Here is a 20,033-nt window from a genome sequence, read left to right as displayed (position 1 = left end):
AATGTAAATCCAACAGTAGTACTCACAGATTCAAAGATTTCAGCTAAGAATGTGTTTTGAAAGAGTGTTAGGGACAATTTCTTGGCTTACAAGGGATTTGAAGCTGAGAAGTCTCCAAAATCATGTAAGCAGAGACATTTTCTTACAAAAATACCATATCAATGTCAGAAATACCATTGTTCGTCTAGCAGAACTTAGTGTCGGTATTTTTAAGCTTCTTCAAACAAACAAACAAAAACAAACCCCCACAAACGCCAGCATCTTCTAAAAATTGGCTCTGCAAATTTATGAAACTTTTCTTAGTTAAAACAAATTATGCATCAGCTTTTCAGATTTTCCCTACTCAATTATGCAGGTCTCAAAGCTCAGTTCACCAAAGAAATAACTGAAAAGCTATTTTCAGTTATTTCATATGTTAGTTTATCCAAGTCAAGCTTTGTAATCAAAATGTGACACTTAGCATCCTTTTGAAATTTAATACAAATCTAGTCCTTTTTAATTTAATACAAATGTATTCATCTGTAGTTTAATACAAATTTATTCCTCTGTAATTTATATACAAATTCCTTTGTAATTTATTACAAAGGAGGCTATCTTTACAAAATACTTTCCTAGCTTTTTGCACAGGCTTTGGCAAGTACACTGTTATCTACTCAACTATATGTGTTCAAAAATAAATGTACAGCAGTTCAAACAGCAATTCTGAATTTTTATGGAAGCGTAGCTGCTAGCACTTATTTCTTTCTAGCTTTCTAGCCTAGGGCATTTTGTAGGACACATCTTCACTTTGCCATTTAAAGTCCTGTGTCAGTCCTGATCTTGAGAAACCCTAAATCCTGTTACTTGTTTCTGCACTTTGTTCTTGTCGGTTGTATCCAACAGTTCATAAATTTAAAGTCTTTCATTTGCTCAATCCAGCATTTCCACCCAGTCTAAAAGGATTCTACATATTTATACATGCTAATTTCCAAGTTGATTACCCTATCATCAGACCCATAGAATAAGCACCCACTTAAGTTTTGTCTTTCAAACTACACAGAAGATTACATGCTAAACAAATCTCACTTATTCCCTCTCTACTGCTCCACAAAAAAACCCAAACAAACAAACAAACAAAAAAACCCCCACAACAGATACCAGCCTGCTCAGGTTTTTGCCCTGACATGATCCTAAATCAAGCAAGGATTGGCCCAAATAGCTAGAAATACTGAAGCTGAATTTAAGGCACTTACAAGGTATCGGGATGCATAAGGAATACAATGGTGAATAACCAATGACTATTGTAACCTTAGATAACTCAGGGGAGGCTTTATCTGTCTGTTGACCACATTCACAGTGTTCTAGGCAGCAGGCTATAAAGCTGGGAGGAGTACAGAGAAGAGCAATAAAACAATCAAGAACTTGGGGAAAACCTGTCATATGAAGAGAGTGAAATGGCTAGGAATGTCTTCCTGAGAAAATGAGGTGGTGGGTAAGTGGGGAGCTGATGGAGGGATAGCCATCAGAGAACATATATGGCAAAATAGAAGCTCCCACTATCATAATCCCAAAACCAAAGTGGGTATCTGATGAAATTCAGAATCAGTAGATTAAAAATTATGAAATAAAATTTATTCTGAAATTCTGCCCTCAAAGGATTTGAGGGCAATTCACCTCTGAGAAGAGTTAAGTTTTGCCCAGCAATAAAGAACAGCCATGTTCCTGGTGAAAGAAAGCGGGTGTTGCAGAATAAGCAATATGGCTTCCCAAATAAAATTAGTCATGGAGGAAGATAAGGAGTAAATCTTTATTAATTAGCATTATCTGGAGGAATTTCTAGTAGTCAAAGTGTGGTTAGTTGAAGAAGAAAACATCTAAGATGTGAGCAGTTTCATCTATACTCTTGCAAAACTCGGAGACTATTCAAGATCTTTATTCTACACCTTATCTAAACCCATGCTTATTACTGGGTTTTCACAGTTCAGGATCCCCGGTATTGTAGGCTGTATACACTACTATACACTAGTAAACTAAGTGTATACCCTAGTAAATCAAGCGTGCGTGGGAATGTTGCCAGCCACCGGGGCTGACTGGCACGGCACAGCTCACGGCCGTGCTGGTAAACTCTCTCAACCTCCACAACAGCGCGGCTGCCTCAAACTGCCTTCAGAAATGGTCTCTGTAACATTATCATTCTCAAACTAGGCCAGCAAGTAGTTTAGGAGAGCGCTGGTTAGCCTGGGCCAAACTGGAGCCAGGGAACAATGTGATGGTTTACCACTGTAAATGACTGCATTTAGCCCGCCAGTACAGGCAGGCACAGAAGACTGGCAAACCTCTGGGATCTCTGGTGCTAAAAGGAGTGCTGTAGAGGCTTGGTTCTGTCCTGTTGGTATTAGCACAGGTATATTCTGCATGGATTGACGATCAGAGCCACAGCAGAGTGCCAGTTCCACAGACTTTGTGACTATGTGGTGTCTGACAGGGCAATTAGTAACCGTTGCTGGGAGCACTTACGCTGAATTTACGGAGAACCCCATGAGCTGTTCTGCTGCAAGGATTGCACACTAAAATAAATGGTTCTTTTCTTGTTTGGCCAGTAAGACACCAGTTTGATTTCAACAGGAATACCCTCACACTGTTACGTCCTTTATTGGTGGAGACAACTTTCTATTTAAGAGAAAGAATGGCCAAATAGTGGTACAAGACCACAAAGCTGACACTGACACACAAAAAAGATGTTACACTTTCACCTTTTATTTTAAAATGACCTTCAGACCCTAATGCAGCCAGGGCACCTCCCCATGCGCCTCTGCCACTGGCAGCAGAGAATAAGCCTTAGAGAGCAAAGTGCAGCGGCGGCAGCGGCAGCAGCATCCCTGCCAGGCCCCAGCCTGCGGCTGATTCAGGCTGTCGCGGAGCCAACAGAGACTTTCATGGCACAGCAATTCATTTACCCAGGCTCTAAAATGAGACTGTGCCCCCTCTCCTCTCTCGGCTGGCTCACTGAAAGCCCCCAGCAGAATCTGCTGGTGTAACTTTTCCACAGGACGGTAACATTCAAATTCTTTTGACATTGTAGGAAAAACAATAAATGCCATCATGTTACTCTGAACTGTCTGTGGGTTTCATGTCCCAGAAGTCAACCGGTAGGAATAACAGCTATCAGAGTCAGTTGTTTTGGAAAGACACTTGAAGCAAAAGCTGCTGGTTAATGGGGATACCTGAAGGAGGCATGTTGCAGAGGAAAGCAGTTGAAAACAGCCTGAAGTGTCCCTTCTCACATCCCCTGTAATTAAACCTAATAGAAGTCAAGTTTTCTCTTCAGACAAAATGCTCATAAGGAGGACTTTACATCTTACAAAAAAAAGAAATGAGAGAAAATTACTCCAGAATACAAAACCCAAGGCTGTAACATAGCCAGAGGCACTTGGCCGAGGACAGGGAGCCAGCAGAGATTGCTGCAGGGGAAACCGCCGCAGATTTGGCTGCAGAGACCTTTCCAGGCAGTCAGCTGGTGTGAGGGGAATAATGGCCTCTACATGGACAGAAGGCATCCCTGCTGGATCGGATCAGGGTATTCCGATGGTGGAGTTAAAGGAGCAGTCCTCTTTGTTTAGAGGAATCCTTTGTTGCAGGATATATGTGAATGGATTTGTCTGGGTCAGGGAACATCTCTTAGCTCCGGGTTCCTCTCTGCCTGTTCCCATCCTCTCCTAACTCATGCAGCTGAGAGGCTGGAGAGTTTAAGTCTATAAATCATCTGTCCTTGAGGAGAAGTCTGCAGTCATAACTGCTTTTGTGCAAGGAAGCTTCTGAGCAGCTGTAGCCTGAGAGAAAAACAACAAATGGTTGTTGTCAGCTGGGGTCAAAGCCGAAGCTCAGCAGGGTTTGGTTGGGGACTGCTAGGGAGCGGTGAAGAGGTCAGCAGTGGAAGGTCTGGAGGATGCAATCAAAGTTAGGTTTCCGTGTGTTGGGGAAAACAGCTTGGCAGGTTAGAAACCCACTCTAGGGACCAGGATGAGGGAAGACCCTGATTTTTATCTGTGTTACAACTGTCTCACTGAGTCTTCTGCGACAACATTGTCTGTAGCAGCAGTATTTTATTCTTGTAAAAACCTTGGACTGATGTAGCAATGACAGGCAAACGCCAGCAATCTCCTGATAAAGAACACCTTTTGGGTAAACACATCACCAGAGACAAACTGAATGATGCAATATGCTGAAAAAATGCACAGCTGGGGTTCAAGCAAATGAGAAAAGGTGCTTTGTACAGCAGGTCCTTTTTTTGTCCTCAGCATTTCTTAGGTAAACTCATTGCAATTGACTCTAAATGTCAGCTGTTAGTTGGATAGCATAGGGCTTTTTTATTTCTTCAGTAACTGTTTTTGATGTCAAGAGCAGCTGTGTTCATTCTTTTTTTTTTTCTTAAAAAAAAAAGAAAAAGAAAAAAAAAAAAGACTAGAGCTTAGCATGTGAAAAAATTGGCTTTGTGTGGCTAACCACAAGCAGGACACATGACTGAGTGCTGCATCTGCTGTATTCCCCCTTCAGTTCAAACAGTTGGGACAAAAATATTCTGTAAACATAAAGGGGCACTCTCAATTTACAGAATGCATTTAGAGCTCCTCATCGAAGTAAGCTTCAAATTTTACCTCCTAACAAAAAATATAAGAAAATTTGTGCTCCGGAAAAGGGAGCAGCAGAATTTACTCCCCTCTATCTCCACTCTTTAACCTCAGTGTAAGGGTCAGATTTTCAGGACATATTTGTAGATTTTTGGACATCAGCCTTTCCAGGGTAGCCGAAGCTACCTCTAGGGCTGATTCTGGTAAGTCAGAGAAGAGAAGTGTCAGCTAGTTTGAACATCTTAATCCTCACATGCAGAAAGATATGAAGCACTTAAATCCCTAAGTTATCATTTTTATTTTAGCACTGGTAATAAATTAAATGCTTGAGTAGGCTTATAGGTCTTGCTAGTGATAGTGGATTTTTTCAAAAAGATTTGAATACCTACTCCTGTAAGGTATCTTGGAATTGTCAACATTTAATAATCCTACTAATGAATTGTCCTATTCTCTGCAACCAAAGAAAAACGCTTTTTTACAAAACCTAATCTGAGGAAGTGATTACAAAAAATTTCATAGATACTTGAAATTTTCTGACCTGCCCACAGTCGCATAATTTCCTCAGCAGCAATGCAAGGTATGCAGCCTACAAAGCCTCTTTTGTAGCCCATTGTCTAGCCACAGGCTTTGCTTTTTCCCCTGTTGTACATTATTATCTCTTTATTAGGATAGCATGGTCTTTATTGGCTACAATGTGCAAAAACATACTGTAAAAAGGGACCTCAAGATTCCAAGCTCCTTCCTCAAGACAGGAAAAACTATATAAAAGGACTACATCTAGTTACGGTATAATGAAATTCATGAAAGCTTTTACTTTCTTCCTTTTCTTTATCCCCTTTTGGGCTAGTCTGGGCTAGAAGACAGTTTATGCACTGGAGATCTAACATGGGTTGACACGAGAGAGAAATAGATGTGCATTAGAAAGAGGCTTCATAACCCTTCCTCTAGCTGCAGGACACCTTTACCCTACTAGAGAAAATGCAGATGAACAATAGCTTCTAGAAATTAATATCGCTTTGCATTTACTTTGGAGCAGTTCTCGTCACCTTGACTTGTATTCATTAAAGATGAGCTCACAAATGCTGGGAGGCTGATCAGCAGCTTTTTTCTATGAAGTAATTTCATTGTCAATTATTTCTAAAGGAAGCAGTGCCTCAAAACAAGATTTAAGGGGTAAAGGTCACTAAGGCCTGGTTTAGTCTTTTGGTGATATCACCATATTAATGCCACAGGACTGAATTTCTTGTGCATGGAAACACAGTCAGCTAGAGACCCTGAAATCCCCCAAATTTCCATGATGAAAACACAAAAAAATGTAATGAAGTGATAAATCTGTTAGAATTGGAAAAACACAAGCAGTTTGAAAACTCAGAATCACATTGCTCCGAAACATCTGTCTGTGTCATGGGGGAAAAAGTGTGAGTGAATGCTGCATGCTGGAATGCTGGAGAGCAAACATTAAACCAGGGATACAACTCATTTCAGATCCGTGTTGGTCAGGTCAGTAAAATGATAGTTCTTATTTTTATAAAGGAGAGCACCTCAGTTTATTTACAGTACAAAGCATGCTCTCATGATAAACAGCATTTATCCATCGGGTCTGCAGCTTTGCACCATCGCTATCACAATGCAGAGGAAAGCGCGCCTTACGATGGTTTTGATACATGCTGTTAATTTGGATGCAAATGCAATATATGCCAAGTGCCCGTAGATTTGCTCCTGCTTTCATTAAGCTGTCTTGAAAAGTGCAGCCTGGTGCTATGCTGGCAGACTCATAGAGTGCCACCGCTCCTCTCCATAGAAGCTTGGAGACCGAAGCAAGAGGGCTCAAATGTCTCAGGTTAGTCCTGCAGCCTTCTGTAGCTTTCTTCTCAATGAGCTACTCAGTGAGGATGAATAACTGGACCATCACCTAGATGTGACAGCAAAGAATAAATAATTTTTAGTACGATTAACAATCTGTGTGTCGGAAGAAAATGTGGGTGCAATCCTTGGCTTCTTAATGTTGACGGGACCTCGTTGTAGACGTACCTGTACATTTAATCAAAGTACATAGCAGATCACACTCCTTTTCTGTTGCTTTGCTTGTTGAGACTGCAGTCCCCTGAGACGGCAGGGTACAGCAGCTGGCAGAGCCCTTCCACCACAACAGGGAAAAATGGAAATAAGCCATAGGCAGTCAGCACTCCGGATGGAAAGAGTCAGTAGCGGTAAGAATAGTATGTCACTTCTGCTAAAGCTAGCAAACAGCAAAATGGAAACATTTATATCTTTTAAAATATGCTTTTTACTAAACTGTATTCTATTTTTCAGGAAAGCTGAGTTCAAAACCTATTGACCTCAGCATGCATTGCACCGAAACCCAAATGAATACAAAATATTAACAAAAAATCCAACTGTAAACCAATTAAAGTGCACGATACATATGCACGCACAAGTATCCTAGCTCAGCTATATAGCATATATAATATACTATCAATCACTGTACAGGCCAGAAGGGAAAGCAAAAATTAAGAATGAAATTAGGTGAGGTGTTTCAGGAAATGTGTTTTGTTCCTTGCACAAGAAACCATGAGTTGTTATATCATTTCTTTCAAAGCTTATAGTGTTAAAAAAATTAAATATCTCTATCACCAATTACTCTGCTGTAAAGGCAGAAAAAGAATACTAGAAATGATCAAAACATTTATTACACTTAAAGGAGAAAAGGGAGGGAAAAACTAGTTTCACAGACTATTATCTATAAAAAGAATAGATCATCATGGCCATGCAACCTCCTAACTGCTGCACCCATGGAGGTCACCCACGAACACCTAGGCGTTCAATTCACACATCCCCTCTCACCCTCAAGGGTGATCATATTTGCACCAAAACATGACCTTTGCAATCAGCTTCACAAAAAAAGAAAAAAGTCCTCTCAAAAAACCTGACAGTGTCCAAAAGCATAGTGCACTATTATTTTGTCTCTGGAACACCCACACTTTTTGTCTGTGTAGCTTTTTCACATCTTCAGTGGTCAGCAGTTGTTTTAATTTTTTATCTTTTTTAAAGAGAAAATTGAGTCCAGGCAGTCCATCATGACTTAAAACTGTTGGCTTCACAAAGATGTGTTAAAAAAAAACCCAACACCCTCAGAGCACAGAATTTAGCACGGTATAGTATTGCACTTCTCCCCCAGTGTGAAGAAACAGCATATTCATACACAACACAAAACCAGTCTTAGCTGTGTATTGATTAAAAATGTAACGATGTCGAATCAGAACTTACCCTGAAAAAGGCCCACATAGTGTGCCACAATTCAGATAATAATGACATTTGATTACCAGCTCCAGTAAAAGTCAAAAGCAAATGCACGAAGCACAGTTTTTCTCAGAACTGCTTATTTAGAGACAAATTCTGAGACTGAAAGACTCAGAGGAATTTAGGTGCAATTTTGGGTGCATTTTTCTAAAGCAGCTTTTACAAACTAGGGAAGTCTTGACCTAACATCCTACAGTACTTCAACATTGGCTGCCTTACTGGTTTGATAGCGATTTTCCAGCACCAGGTGCAGAACAAGACTGAAAAGTGTGTCTGTAATCTCTCGAGCACCATTTTAAACTGCCACATAAAGTTCTGGGTAAACGAGAGGCTATTGTGCTTTGGTGCAAATACCATATGATTGAAGAGTTGATGGCCTTTCTGGCCAAAGACTCACAACATACAATAAAGGAAAATAATTGTATTTTTCCTCAGAACATGTTTCATTAAATGTGTTTTTCAGATAGGATTTGCAATGAAGCAGTATTTTATCTATGTTGCGCTCTGGCAAATTTCTGAGAAACACCAAAGAAATGGTGTTAACCCAACTCTGAAACAGAAGTGCTGGTCAGCTGAGAGGAATCACAACACCCCCCAAAGAACCTCTTGGGGAGAGGTAAGTGAAGCTGTGTGGGATATGACTTCCAAAGATGAAGAATGCACTACTACTATTTGCAATTCATAAACTAAGTCATTGCTTAAACAATTAATCTTAAGGCTTTGGAAATGTGAAACCTCTACCCCTTCTTAAAACAAGAGGTGTATCAGGTGATTAAGGTAAACATGATAATTAAAAGGAATAAGAAAAGTTTGAAATGTTTTTGTAATTACTCCCTAGTCATTGTTAGCCTTTTCTAGTTAGAAATCTTGAACTAAAAACATGTAGTGTGGAACTGATGTTATCGTACACATCATAGCCTCTCAACCAAGAAAAAAAAAATTACTTCCTACTTTATAAAACACTTTTGAAAACAAAGACCTAGAACAACATGCTCTCAGTATGCCTCCTGCAAAGACTTTGGAAATACATGTATTTGACAGGCTGCTCCATTTGCAAAGTTATTGCCACTGAAGATAATAATTGTTCCTCAAAATTCCTCCACAGCTGTGGTAAATGCCTCAGAGCCACCTGAGTCACCCCCCGTGCATCACCTAGGTAATGCTAAGGGTACAGCCTGCTAGCAGGGAGAAATCCAAGGTGCACCACCTCAAGGAGCTCCTGAGGACAGTAGCTTAGAAACACAAGCCATAGTTCTTTCTCCAGACTTGAAGGTTATCTGAATAACCTTATTTTTTCTTTATCATTCCCCACCAAGCTTGCATAAGTCAGAACATTCGAGGTCACGAACTTTCCCTGATCTTGAAGCTACAGGCAGGCTTTGCCCAGCGGAGAACAGTATTTGGCAAATGTTCTCCATGTCCTTTCTCAGAGTCCATCTTTAATTAAAAAATTTGCATAGCGCTGTTGGCAGGAGCTTTTCATTTGATGCGGCTCTGCAACAGATCACTTGTCACCAAACTCTGCTGCAGCAGTTGTTCCTGGGAACTACTGCAGACAAGTGAACTGCAAAAATACATACTTGGTAGAAATCTGTAGAGAGAACATTAAAAAAGAAAAGCCATGTGCTGGGTAAGGGATTTTCTTCTGTTATTGACTGGTTTGGGTTTTTTTCTGAGGTGGAGATATTTAACCATTATAGCATACATTGGGGCTTTAGTACAAAGCGAATGTTCAACAGTACAAAGCACTGTTCAACATCTTTGTCAGCGACATGGACAGTGGGATCGAGTGCACCCTCAGCAAGTTTGCTGATGACACCAAGCTGTGTGGTGTGGTCAACACGCTGGAGGGAAGGGATGCCATCCAGAGGGACCTTGACAGGCTGGAGAGGTGGGCCCGTGCGAATCGCGTGAAGTTCAACAAGGCCAAGTGCAAGGTCCTGCACATGGGTCAGCACAATCCCAAGCACGACTACAGGCTGGGCAAGGAATGGATTGAAAGCAGCCCCGAGGAGAAGGACTTGGGAGTACTGATTGATGAGAAGCTCAACATGAGCCGGCAGTGTGCACCTGCAGCCCAGAAAGCCAACCGTGTCCTGGGCTGCATCAAAAGAAGCGTGACCAGCAGGTCGAGGGAGATGATCCTGCCCCTCTACTCTGCTCTTGTGAGACCCCACCTGGAGTACTGCGTCCAGCTCTGGGGGCCCCAGTACAGGAGAGACATCGAGCTGTTGGAGAGAGTCCGGAGGAGTGCCATGAAGTTGATCGGAGGGATGGAGCACCTCTCCTGCGAGGACAGCCTGAGAGAGTTGGGATTGTTCAGCCTGGAGAAAAGGCAGCTCTGGGGAGATCTAATTATGGCTTACCAGTACCTGAAGGGGCCTACAGGAAAGCTGGTGAGGGACTGTTTATCAGGGAGTGTAGTGACAGGACAAGGGGTAATGGGTCTAAGCTGAAGGAGGGTTGATTTAGATTAAATGTTAGAAAGAAATTCTTTATTGTTGGAGTGGTGAGGCACTGGAACAGGTTGCCCAGAGAAGCTGTGGACGCCCCCTCCCTGGCAGTGTTCAAGGCCAGGTTGGATGGGGCTTTGGGCAACGTGGTCTAATAGAGGGTGTCCCTGCCCATGGCAGCAGGGGGGTTGGAACTAGATGATCTTTGAGGTCCTTTCCAACCCAAACTATTCTGTGATTCTATGATTCTAAGAATAAGGAGCCAACTGTGTTTGAAAGCTGATAAGCTCCATGCAGAGCACTCGACTTCCAACCTACCAAATGCTCAAGTATGTAAACACTCCCAATGAAGCCACTGAGATTCTTATGTGTCTAGTGCTGAGCAAATATCTAGTCTCAATTGACTAGGACTCCGCTTGGTAGCAGAAAATTAATTTAGAAAGTTTTGGAAATTTTAGGTGATTTCACTAGCAATTTGTTGGCATTTGGCCCTTTGTGTTAAGCAATAATAAAGCTTGCAGCTAAGAAGAGATATGTTTAGTTGCAATCCAAAGTGATTCCTAAGAATGTCTTAACACAAGAATTAATAGCAATTGCAAATAGTATTGGAAAGATCTCATAAAAAATTATTTTCCCAGAACATCCTCTTGCCCTGAAAGAAACTTTGTTTCCTTCATCCCTCAGACTTGTCAAGCAAGAGTTATTTTTAGGAGTACCTCACAGTGGAACACTGTAAACTGGAGATTCTAAGAGTATAGAGAGGCTGAATAAACCATGACTTTGTTCTTCATTCCCCAGACAGCAAGCAGTGCTCTGTTAAAGCATACTGGTTAGCAGCTGTAGACAGCTTTCCTGGCACTTGTTCTGACCACAGGTAAAGAATGGCACAGACTTGAGCTTATGCAAAAGCCTCAAGTTTATTATAAATCACATAGCAAAACATAGTATCTGGGGAAGGGATAGGGTGCTTCACATACCTATCAGTTGGGGATTCCTAAACAAGACCATGCTGGGTCACTTGATTTCACACCACTATCCTTTTTATAAGATCCTCACTAGATGACCAGATCAAAACATACAATATTGGAAAGACTGTTAGCAAGAAGGTGGAAGAACAAGGACCCTTAGTACACAGGCGAAGCCAGCTTCAGCGAGTTTTGCTACCACAGTGGATGAAATACCACTCTGGGAAGGGCCACATGGCAAAAATTATTCTTAATACAATACTTCAACTTAAAGTTGGTATCATAAAGGGTCATTTGTGGGCCACACAAAGGTTTCACTTTAGATACTGCTGTTATAAAGAATAGCAAGTTGGAATTGTTATATTTTATTAAATTCTGAAAAAGTTAAAAACTGCAGTAAATGAGTTCAAAAATGTCTCAAGTTAATCTGTTAAATCACTCAAAAAGTGGTGGTGACTGAACAGCTGCCTTCGTCTTAGTTCCCCATACTCACTCTCCATAGAAACTATTTCACTGGTCCTACTTGGAAATTTTTTTCCAGCTTAAAAAAACTGTGACCATATTTTTCTCTTTTAATAAAGCTGTCTCACTGAGAAACTACACCAATAGCAGAACAGAAGCTTGCAATTTCTATGGACGTGGAAATGCAGATGTAAAGAGTTGTGCAGCTTCCAATTGCCTGCCTGCCTCTTAGGACTCTCCTTGGTCATCCTGACAATTACACCACGTGTTTCCCTCTACAGAAAGAAAACGTCTCCTGATTCCAGGTCAACCACTATACATGTACAGACAAAAAGGTGCGCATTTTGGATGGTGCAGTACCTTGCACGATCACTGCCACTGGATTTTCCCATCCCCTTCATTTTAGCCTCCCATCACGTCTCTCCTGCAGGCTGGAAATCAAGTGGGGTCACAGTTAATTTTTACGAAACGATCGTAGAACGCCCAACAGGAACACTACCGACCCTGACCAGCTCCTTGATGTTTATTTTCTGCTGTCAGTAACTGCCCGACTTTCCGCGGCCCCTCTCCCACAGGCGAGGTGGAATTTGAGAGCAAACGCTGACTACAAAGCAAAGCCGCAGAAGGCACCTGCCTGACGGAGAGACTAGGGACAAACAGCACCGCCTCCGGGTGCCGACCCGAGCCGTGCCGTGCCGTGCCGAGCCGTGCCGTGCCGTGTGAAGGGGCGGCCGTGCCGGGGGTGTGGGGAGGGGGCACCACCGCGCGGCTACATCAGCCCCCGCCTGCCCCGTGCTGCGGCTTGCTGCTGAGCCGCCCAGCGGCCCCCAGGCGGCAGCGGCGACTGGGGGGACGCTGAGGAGGAGCCGCCTGTGCGGCCCAGCGGCGGCGGGCGGGCCGGACGCACCGACCGAGCAGCCGCGGCCCGCGGCGGGGAGGGGAGACCGGCAGCCCAGCTCGCACCGGCAGCGCCATGGCCACCAAGGTGAGCGGCCCCCGGCACGGCCCCGGGGGGGGTCGTGAGGAGCCTCCGCGGCGCCCCCTGCGCCGAGCCCCCGGCCGCCGAGCAGGCCCCGCGGAGGGGCGGGGAGGGGGGGAGACCCCGCGGGGGACTTGTCTGCGTTTCGGGGGTCGGGGAAGCGCGTCCCTTCCCCGGGGCCTGCCCCTCGCTGCCGGCCGCGGGAGGGAGAGGCGGGGAGGAGAGGAGAGGGCCGCCCGCTCCTGCCGCGCCGCGCTCGGGCCTCGCCGCCGCTGCCCGGCCCCTCCGAGCGGCGCGGAGGTCTCGGCGGGGCAGTGCCAACTCCGGGACAGGGGAAAGTTGTTTTCTGCTTTATTTGTGCACCTCCAGCTCGCCCGGAGCGGCTGTAGGGCTGAAAAGCTGCGGGGGGCCGAGGGGCTGCTGCATGTCGGGCGCCCCTGCCCCACTTCCACCGTGCCCTGCGAGTCGGCGGTGGCGGGGAAAGGCCTCGACCGCTGGCGGGCCGGGGCGTCCCGACTGCCCCATGGGGCGGGGGACGGGGCGTCCCGGCTGCCTCACACCCCCCGGCCGCCCCGTCGCGTCAGGGCAGCTGATGCAGACCCCCTTGAGCGGTATCCAGGGGATAGGTGTCTTGTGGGAGCCCACAGTCTGTAGTGTGTGACCCGTTGTGAATAGTAGGATCCGAAGTGAAATATTTATTATTAGCAGGAAGTGAAATTGTTTTGTTCAGTTCTTCAACAGTATCTGCTATTAATGCAACAGTCAAAATTAGCCCATCCTATCTGAAACTGGTCTCTTTCTAAATTAATAATATTTATTTACTATATTTGTTGATGAAAGCATCTCTGCTGGTGTAGGTGTGAGTTAACATCCACCAGTCTTCTGTAAGTTCTCTAAATGTCGCAGAAGGCTTTTTTGGTATTTGAAGTAATACTTTGAGTCACCTGATTAAACTTGGCCAGCAGTTTAAAAACTTCCTTTTACTGAGGCAATTCTCATACAGTATGCTGTTTGTGTTGCACTTCTCAGTACTGGAGAAATTGTGCATCCTGAATATGTCAAATGTAATGGATAAGTAGCTGTGTCTGTAACCATATAAGTTGAGGTTACTCATATTTTAGTAGACTTTTTCAGAAGCACGGAGAAGTTGAGTTTAGGCTTCAGAATTACTTAGGTAGTTTAAGAAGTATTGATATAGTGGAATTTATGTTCTGCTGAGGTTTTTAGAATATTGTTGATGGACTCAGTGGTTTTCACTGATTTGTGGGATGTGTGTATGAACTGATCTTAACTATTGTAGGTAGCAAGAAAAAGAAAATTACTTCTGTGTACACACATACTACATAATATACACTATGCTAAGTAGATACTGTATGAAAACAGTTTACTGTTTCTCTCCTCACTTTGAGGTGCAGTATCCTCATGGGATCCTACGTTCTGTGCCAAACACATGAAGCCATTTTATTCATATGTTTGGAAACTTTCACTTTGCTTTTATTGAAATAATTTTTTTGAAGTCATTATGGTCTCAGACTGAAGGGTGCATAATTGTCAACTTCCTAACCAGAACTGGCTTGAAATCAGGTGGTGCAAGTTTTTTCATTCTACACATTTACTTTAACTTGAAGGTTAAAATTGGGAAGTGATAGTCAGTAAAGACTTGATATTTTATTGTTATTATTTTGATATACTGGTAACTGAGAGCAGTACTGAAGAGAAGCTTACTTTATTTTCTGTGAGCTTCACCCAGGACATAGGTCCCTCTTTGCAAATTGCCCTGTTTTGGATTTTAATTTGGTGAACTCCTGCAAATGTCTGCTATAGTACAGGATGCATTTTTTGACAGTATAAGGGAATAATTGGTTCAAAAAACATTTTTAGGAGCCTGGCCAACTAATCAGTTACCATTTCACTTGGAAAGTAAATTTTGTTTTTTAAATTGTAAACAAGCTTCTCACTACCTGCTTGTGCCCCTTCCAAAAAATCCTATTTTTAAAAGAGATATGCAAAGTATATTTGTATTGTATGTGAAAACATTAGCAAAGCTAAACTATAATTAGTCACCTGGGGTGTGAATTTCTCAAACTTTAATGGTGTCAAGTCCTGTGTGGCTGACTGATAGTCAGGCCTGGCCTGTGTTGCACGGGCTGTTAGAGCTTCCTGAATTAATTCCTGTTTAAACTAGAATATGCTTTCCAAGGAGGGCTGGGGGAAAATTCAGTCTCAATTTGAATGCTTTCAGTGATGGAAAATCCAGTCAATGTTTTGGTTTTGTGTTTGGTTGTGTTTTTTTTTAAACCATCAACTCTCTTGCTGTTGATGCTTCTTTGTTTTGAATGTAAATTTGCCCAGATTCTCTTTCCAGTTTATCCATTTGTCAACAAGATTGACAAATGCTTTTATCAAAGTGTTATGTTTCCTGGGGGGTGAGGGGAGGGAATCAGGATTTCTTCCACAGCTAGCTTCTAAATCCTGACCAGTTTTCTTGCCTCCCACTTTGATAAACCACAGCAGTTAAGTTCCTAGAGTTTTCCAGTATGAAGATGTGGTCTACAGTCATGTAATCTGCTGGCTCTTCCCTGTACCATTCAAACTCACAGATTTATTACTGAAACAATAAAAGTTTTTAGGGGGAAGGACTACTATTTTCATGCAAAAAGGCCTTTAGCATTGGCAACTTGGTAGGGAGTCTGTCATGTAAACAGGTCAGGGTGGCTGTAGGGCCTCAGTTCTGTGAAGGCTGTGGAGGCTCCGATGTTGTGAGGTGAGCTGGCAGTCACCATTGCTGCTTCTCCTTCCTTGCTTCTCATCCTGTGCTGCCTGTACGTTCCAGGAGTTGACTCCAAACACAGGCTTGACAAGTGTTGAGGTACTGTAAGTTGCTGAAACAGCAAAAGATTAACTGAACAGAAGTGGGGCCATTTTCTCCAGTTCTAGGGAGGTACAGTAGCTGAAAATTTGCTCAGAGCTGATGCAAAAGGTTGGGTGGGGTGGTGAAGTGGAGAGGGGGAGACTTTCATGGTGAAGAGTAGAAATATAAATGGGAAAAGGAGGGTCTGAGTCTTCTGGTGGCAGTTCTTTGGTTAGCTGGATCCTTACTGTAACTTGGCGGTGGATTTTGTGATTCCCTAAAGGCTTGTTCAAGGTCACATGCTCTAAAAACTGAAGCATGTGCAAAACCAAATCAAAACACCAAAAATCAGGATTGTGTAGGAGATGCTAACTTCCAAAGTTTACAGTAGTTAAACTGAACCTGACTTCAGAGGTAGGCGATTTCATATCAGTGTTTAAGAACTGATGCATTAAGCTAGATACTTTATTTTGGATGCTTTTTTCAGAAACAGAGTTGAGCTTACTAATTGCTTATTTTTTAACTGTGCATTGCAAAAGAAGGCAAAAAATGCCTGAGCCTAAAAGAATAAAGCTTAAAAAATTTTCAAAACTCAGTCACAAAAAAATTGCAATATTTTAAATGTGTTTGATAGTTGCTGGCAAAAGCGACAGATTAGATTTGCATTCTTCTGTTAGTTCCTCCTTGACTTCTTTGGCCTTCTTCTTCTTTTCCCCACTAGAGTTTTCCAAGTCCCAGCTTTATTCATGCCCTTTCTTTTGTTTTTGAATTTCATTGAATAAGGAGAGCAAGAAATGTCAGGAAGTGATATGCTGGCCTTTAAATAATGTGCTCCCTAACTCAGTCTATTTTTAGAGTTATTTATTATTTTAGAATGTAGGCAAGTCCTTTTCTTGAAAAGGCTGATATTTTGCCATTTGTGAAGTCCTAATTTCAGAAGGAGGTGATGATACTAAGAGAAGTTGATAGGTTACATGCATGCTGATGGTCAAGACGGTTCTTCTGGAACCTGCGCTGCTAATGTGCGGGTGAGGGTTTCAATTTAAAAGTTGAGGTTGGAACTAGAAGCTGATAAACTCTGATTTATAGGAGTAACACCGTGGAAGTTGGTGATGTTACTTTCAAGCTAGATACTTTTCAAGGCAGGTATCGATAAGCTTCGTGAGGTTAGGCCCCTCTTAGTGTCAGTAGCAACAAATTTTTCTTTGTAACCTTGGGACACCTGTATCCCACCGTTAGATTCTTGATTCATAGAATCATAGAACAGTTTGGGTTGGAAAGGACCTCAAAGATCATCTAGTGCCAACCCCCCTGCCATGGGCAGGGACACTCTCCACTAGACTAGGTTGCCCAAAGCCTCATTGTTCAATGGTTTGTCTATTCTAAGAACTCATTTATCTGATTCTGTTTGTAGGACTGAGTCCTTTTTTGTGGGAAGAAATCCTCTGAGATGAAAGCTTAGACTGAATGTTCTGTTCTTAAAAGAAGTTAATGCTTAGCAATACTTCTGAAACATAGAAATGTTGTTCAAGGCTTTTTTGTCCATCTAGTCATGTTGGATTATCTCTTGTGAATGTCACTAACCAGGTATAGTTGAATTTAGCATGATTCTTGTAGTTGTGGTGAGGGAAGATCATGATTTATATATGAAAATTTCAGGTAGGAAAAAATAACAACACAGTTGACTTCACATAAAGATAACTTTTCTTAAGTGAGTATCTTTCATCTTTCTTTTTGATTCTCTATTGCTCTTATTAGTGTAAGGCTCCCCCAAAGAAGTCTCAAACTTTCATTTGTACCATCACAAAGCTGTTTGTTTCTGCCTCATTCCTAATGCAAACAATTATTTGTTCTGATTTGCAGCTGGGATGTGAAGCATCCCTCTGTGCTAAGCCTTTCAGAATATCCAAGCTACAATCTGCAAGTCTGTCTTCCGTATTGTAACTTTGAAAGTAGACTTTTCTAGGAAATCTTAAGGGAATATTCAGTAAATGAATTTTGATGCATCTAAGTTGGGATGAACTTACTATGCAGATCACTTCATAATCCATTCAGCAGTTTCCACTACTTAAATTCATCAAACCAAAATGTAGTACAGAGAATGAGATCATGGTTGATTTATACATGTAGAATGTGATGGAACAAAACTAATGAGGTGAAGTAATAACTTTGACTTTTATGATCTTAATAATATGAAAAGCTTTTTTGTTTTTTTGATTTATTTTTTTAAGCTATAATTAAGTAGATGTGAAAATATTTCCTGGGACATTTTGGATTGTTTTGGTTTGGTGGTTTGTTGGGTTTTTTTTAAGGGGCAACAAGATGACTAGAGAAAGTGAAAATGTTTGGTAATGCAAATTTACCACAAATTCCTGACCTGTTGATGGAGTGAGATGTTAGGATGAGTATGAGAGCTTATACAGTCTTATTTTATTAAGATACAGGTTTTCTGTTCTTTTGTCTTTGTCTGACCTTATGATCTTTTAAAAGTTCGGTGATAAGTGGGTTACATTATGCTGCAGAAATTTCTAGTGCAAGGCTTTTTGGTTGCCAGCCTGTTTTCTTTGCTGGGAAGCTGGAGAGCTGGTGAGATTCTATATGATGTTATGCTTGGGTAATGATTCCTCTGACTCAGTTTTTCAAAGTTATTTTAAGCACCTGGGCATTGAGTCATCAGAGACTCATTACCAGAGATCGTCATTTAAAAACTTGATTACAGTAGCTAAAGAGAAGGAAGTCTGGTATTAGATGTCATAAGCTTCATCTGGTTTATAGACTCAGTGATTCAGATTTTCACTTTGGTAGAATTTTTCCGTATGTTGGTATTATTTTAGCGAGAAGTCTTTGCAGTTAACTGTGGCTTTATAAAAAAGTTTATTTTAGTCCATTCTTTCAAGGTTTTCCTCTGTGAACCATCTTCCTCTTTTAGAACCTCTGATTTCCAGGTCTTGAAAAAGCTCCTGAAATATCGAATATCCACGCATTCTTCTGTTTATAAAAACCTCTTTCTTTTATTAGGACACCCGGCAAATTTCACAGTTTACAGAGATCACGAAGGGAAAATTATATTAGAACTTTGCTGTTTTGAATATACAGGTTCCCTCCTGTATTAAATTTACAAGCAATTGCAACATTGATAGTATTGGAAGCAGTGTTGCAGAACATTACAAAAGCAGGTAATAGACACTGTAAAATAGTGGGAGTGATTTTTTTCAACCAGCACTGTGGTAGGACAGATCCACATTTAGATATCTGGAATTGCTTAAAGTAAATAGCTAATGCAGTGTTCAGCATTTAAAGCTAACCCTCTTCTATTTCAAAGTGTGCTTCACAATTACAAGGTCATTCAAATTCACTTCAAGCTTCTCTGAGGGGGCAACAATCAGAGCTTGTGCTTTTACTTTCTTTAGTTGTGTTCGTGCTTTCTGAGCGATTTATGATTGGAAAGGAGCTTCTCAAGTAACACAAAGTTCAAAAACACAAAGCAGTCTTGTAGTAGTCCAATAAGCAAAACTGAAGTGCTGCTGAAGAGGAAAAAACATATGCATATTGCTTACTGGAAAATTTAATTTAAACTCTGAGCCTTACCATTTTTTTTTCCAGAGCAGTCTTTCTCTTTGAGCTTCATATAAGTAAGTAATCTCTGTCAAAAAAAAAAAAAAAAGGGCTGTTAAGACCAGAATCATTTAACTTTGACAAGTGTGACCCACAGTAAGAGAAGGACACAAGGGATGACTCTTCTTGTAGGGAGCTGCCTTTACGCAGGCTGATCCAGCTGTTGTGTAGTTGTGAGGGGACATTCAGGATGTGGCGTGGCATGAAGGGCACATGAGCCGTCCTCAGCACTGGTAATAAGGGGGTGCGTGCTCATAGTAAGTATGCTGGGTAAAGTCAAACCAGCAACTCTGTGTGTGAACAGTATTTTTTTTTGGTAGAAACTTTCATTTCCTTCTGTATTTTAGAGCAGCTCTTCCTCCAGAGCTGTGCCCCTTAAAGGAAACCACTGTACAGGTGGGGTTTCCAATGTGCAAAATCGGTGGCTGAAAGGAGGAGGGGGCAGTAGGGAGGTAGGCAGTGCAGCTTGAGGGAGACCCCTTGGGAATCCAAGCAAAACAGCTGCTTCTGGGGGTGGGCAGCCATGCCTGACCTGGGGTTTCTGTAAGAGGGACTTGCCCAGGTGAAAACATTCAGTTCCACTCTTGTAAAAAGTGGGACTGGGGTACAACTGTTTGACGGATGCTTTCTTATGACTTATCATTGTGTTACTGACTTCTGCTCTGAGTTGCCATCTGCTCCTCCTTGGCAAGGGAACTGTTGTGCTTTTATTTTGTATATTCATATGGTATCTCTGTTTATATGCAGTAGGTTTTGGACTTGCTTTGCTTTTCCCAGCCTTCTGAGACTGCAGTTCTCCAT

The 20,033-nt window shown here is 42.1% G+C and overlaps 1 protein-coding gene across 2 annotated transcripts in view; it reads left to right on the top strand.

The window, feature by feature from the left end:
• The first annotated feature begins 12,495 nt into the window (after positions 1-12,495).
• SNX9 (sorting nexin 9) overlaps positions 12,496-20,033 on the top strand; it is a 65,131-nt gene continuing 57,593 nt past the window's right edge. The window contains exon 1 of one of the 2 annotated variants that reach the window (XM_075748334.1): positions 12,496-12,772. In XM_075748334.1, the coding sequence (XP_075604449.1) occupies positions 12,761-12,772 (12 nt within the window). In that variant the 5' untranslated portion in view covers positions 12,496-12,760. The remainder of the gene's footprint in view (positions 12,773-20,033) is intronic. The other variant, XM_075748333.1, reaches the window with a different exon arrangement.

The sequence above is a fragment of the Balearica regulorum genome, chromosome 3 (genome assembly GCF_011004875.1).
Source record: "Balearica regulorum gibbericeps isolate bBalReg1 chromosome 3, bBalReg1.pri, whole genome shotgun sequence".
Classification (NCBI taxonomy): Eukaryota; Metazoa; Chordata; class Aves; order Gruiformes; family Gruidae; genus Balearica; species Balearica regulorum.
Note: the sequence above shows the minus strand (reverse complement) of the source record. Positions and strands in the feature narration are given on the sequence as shown.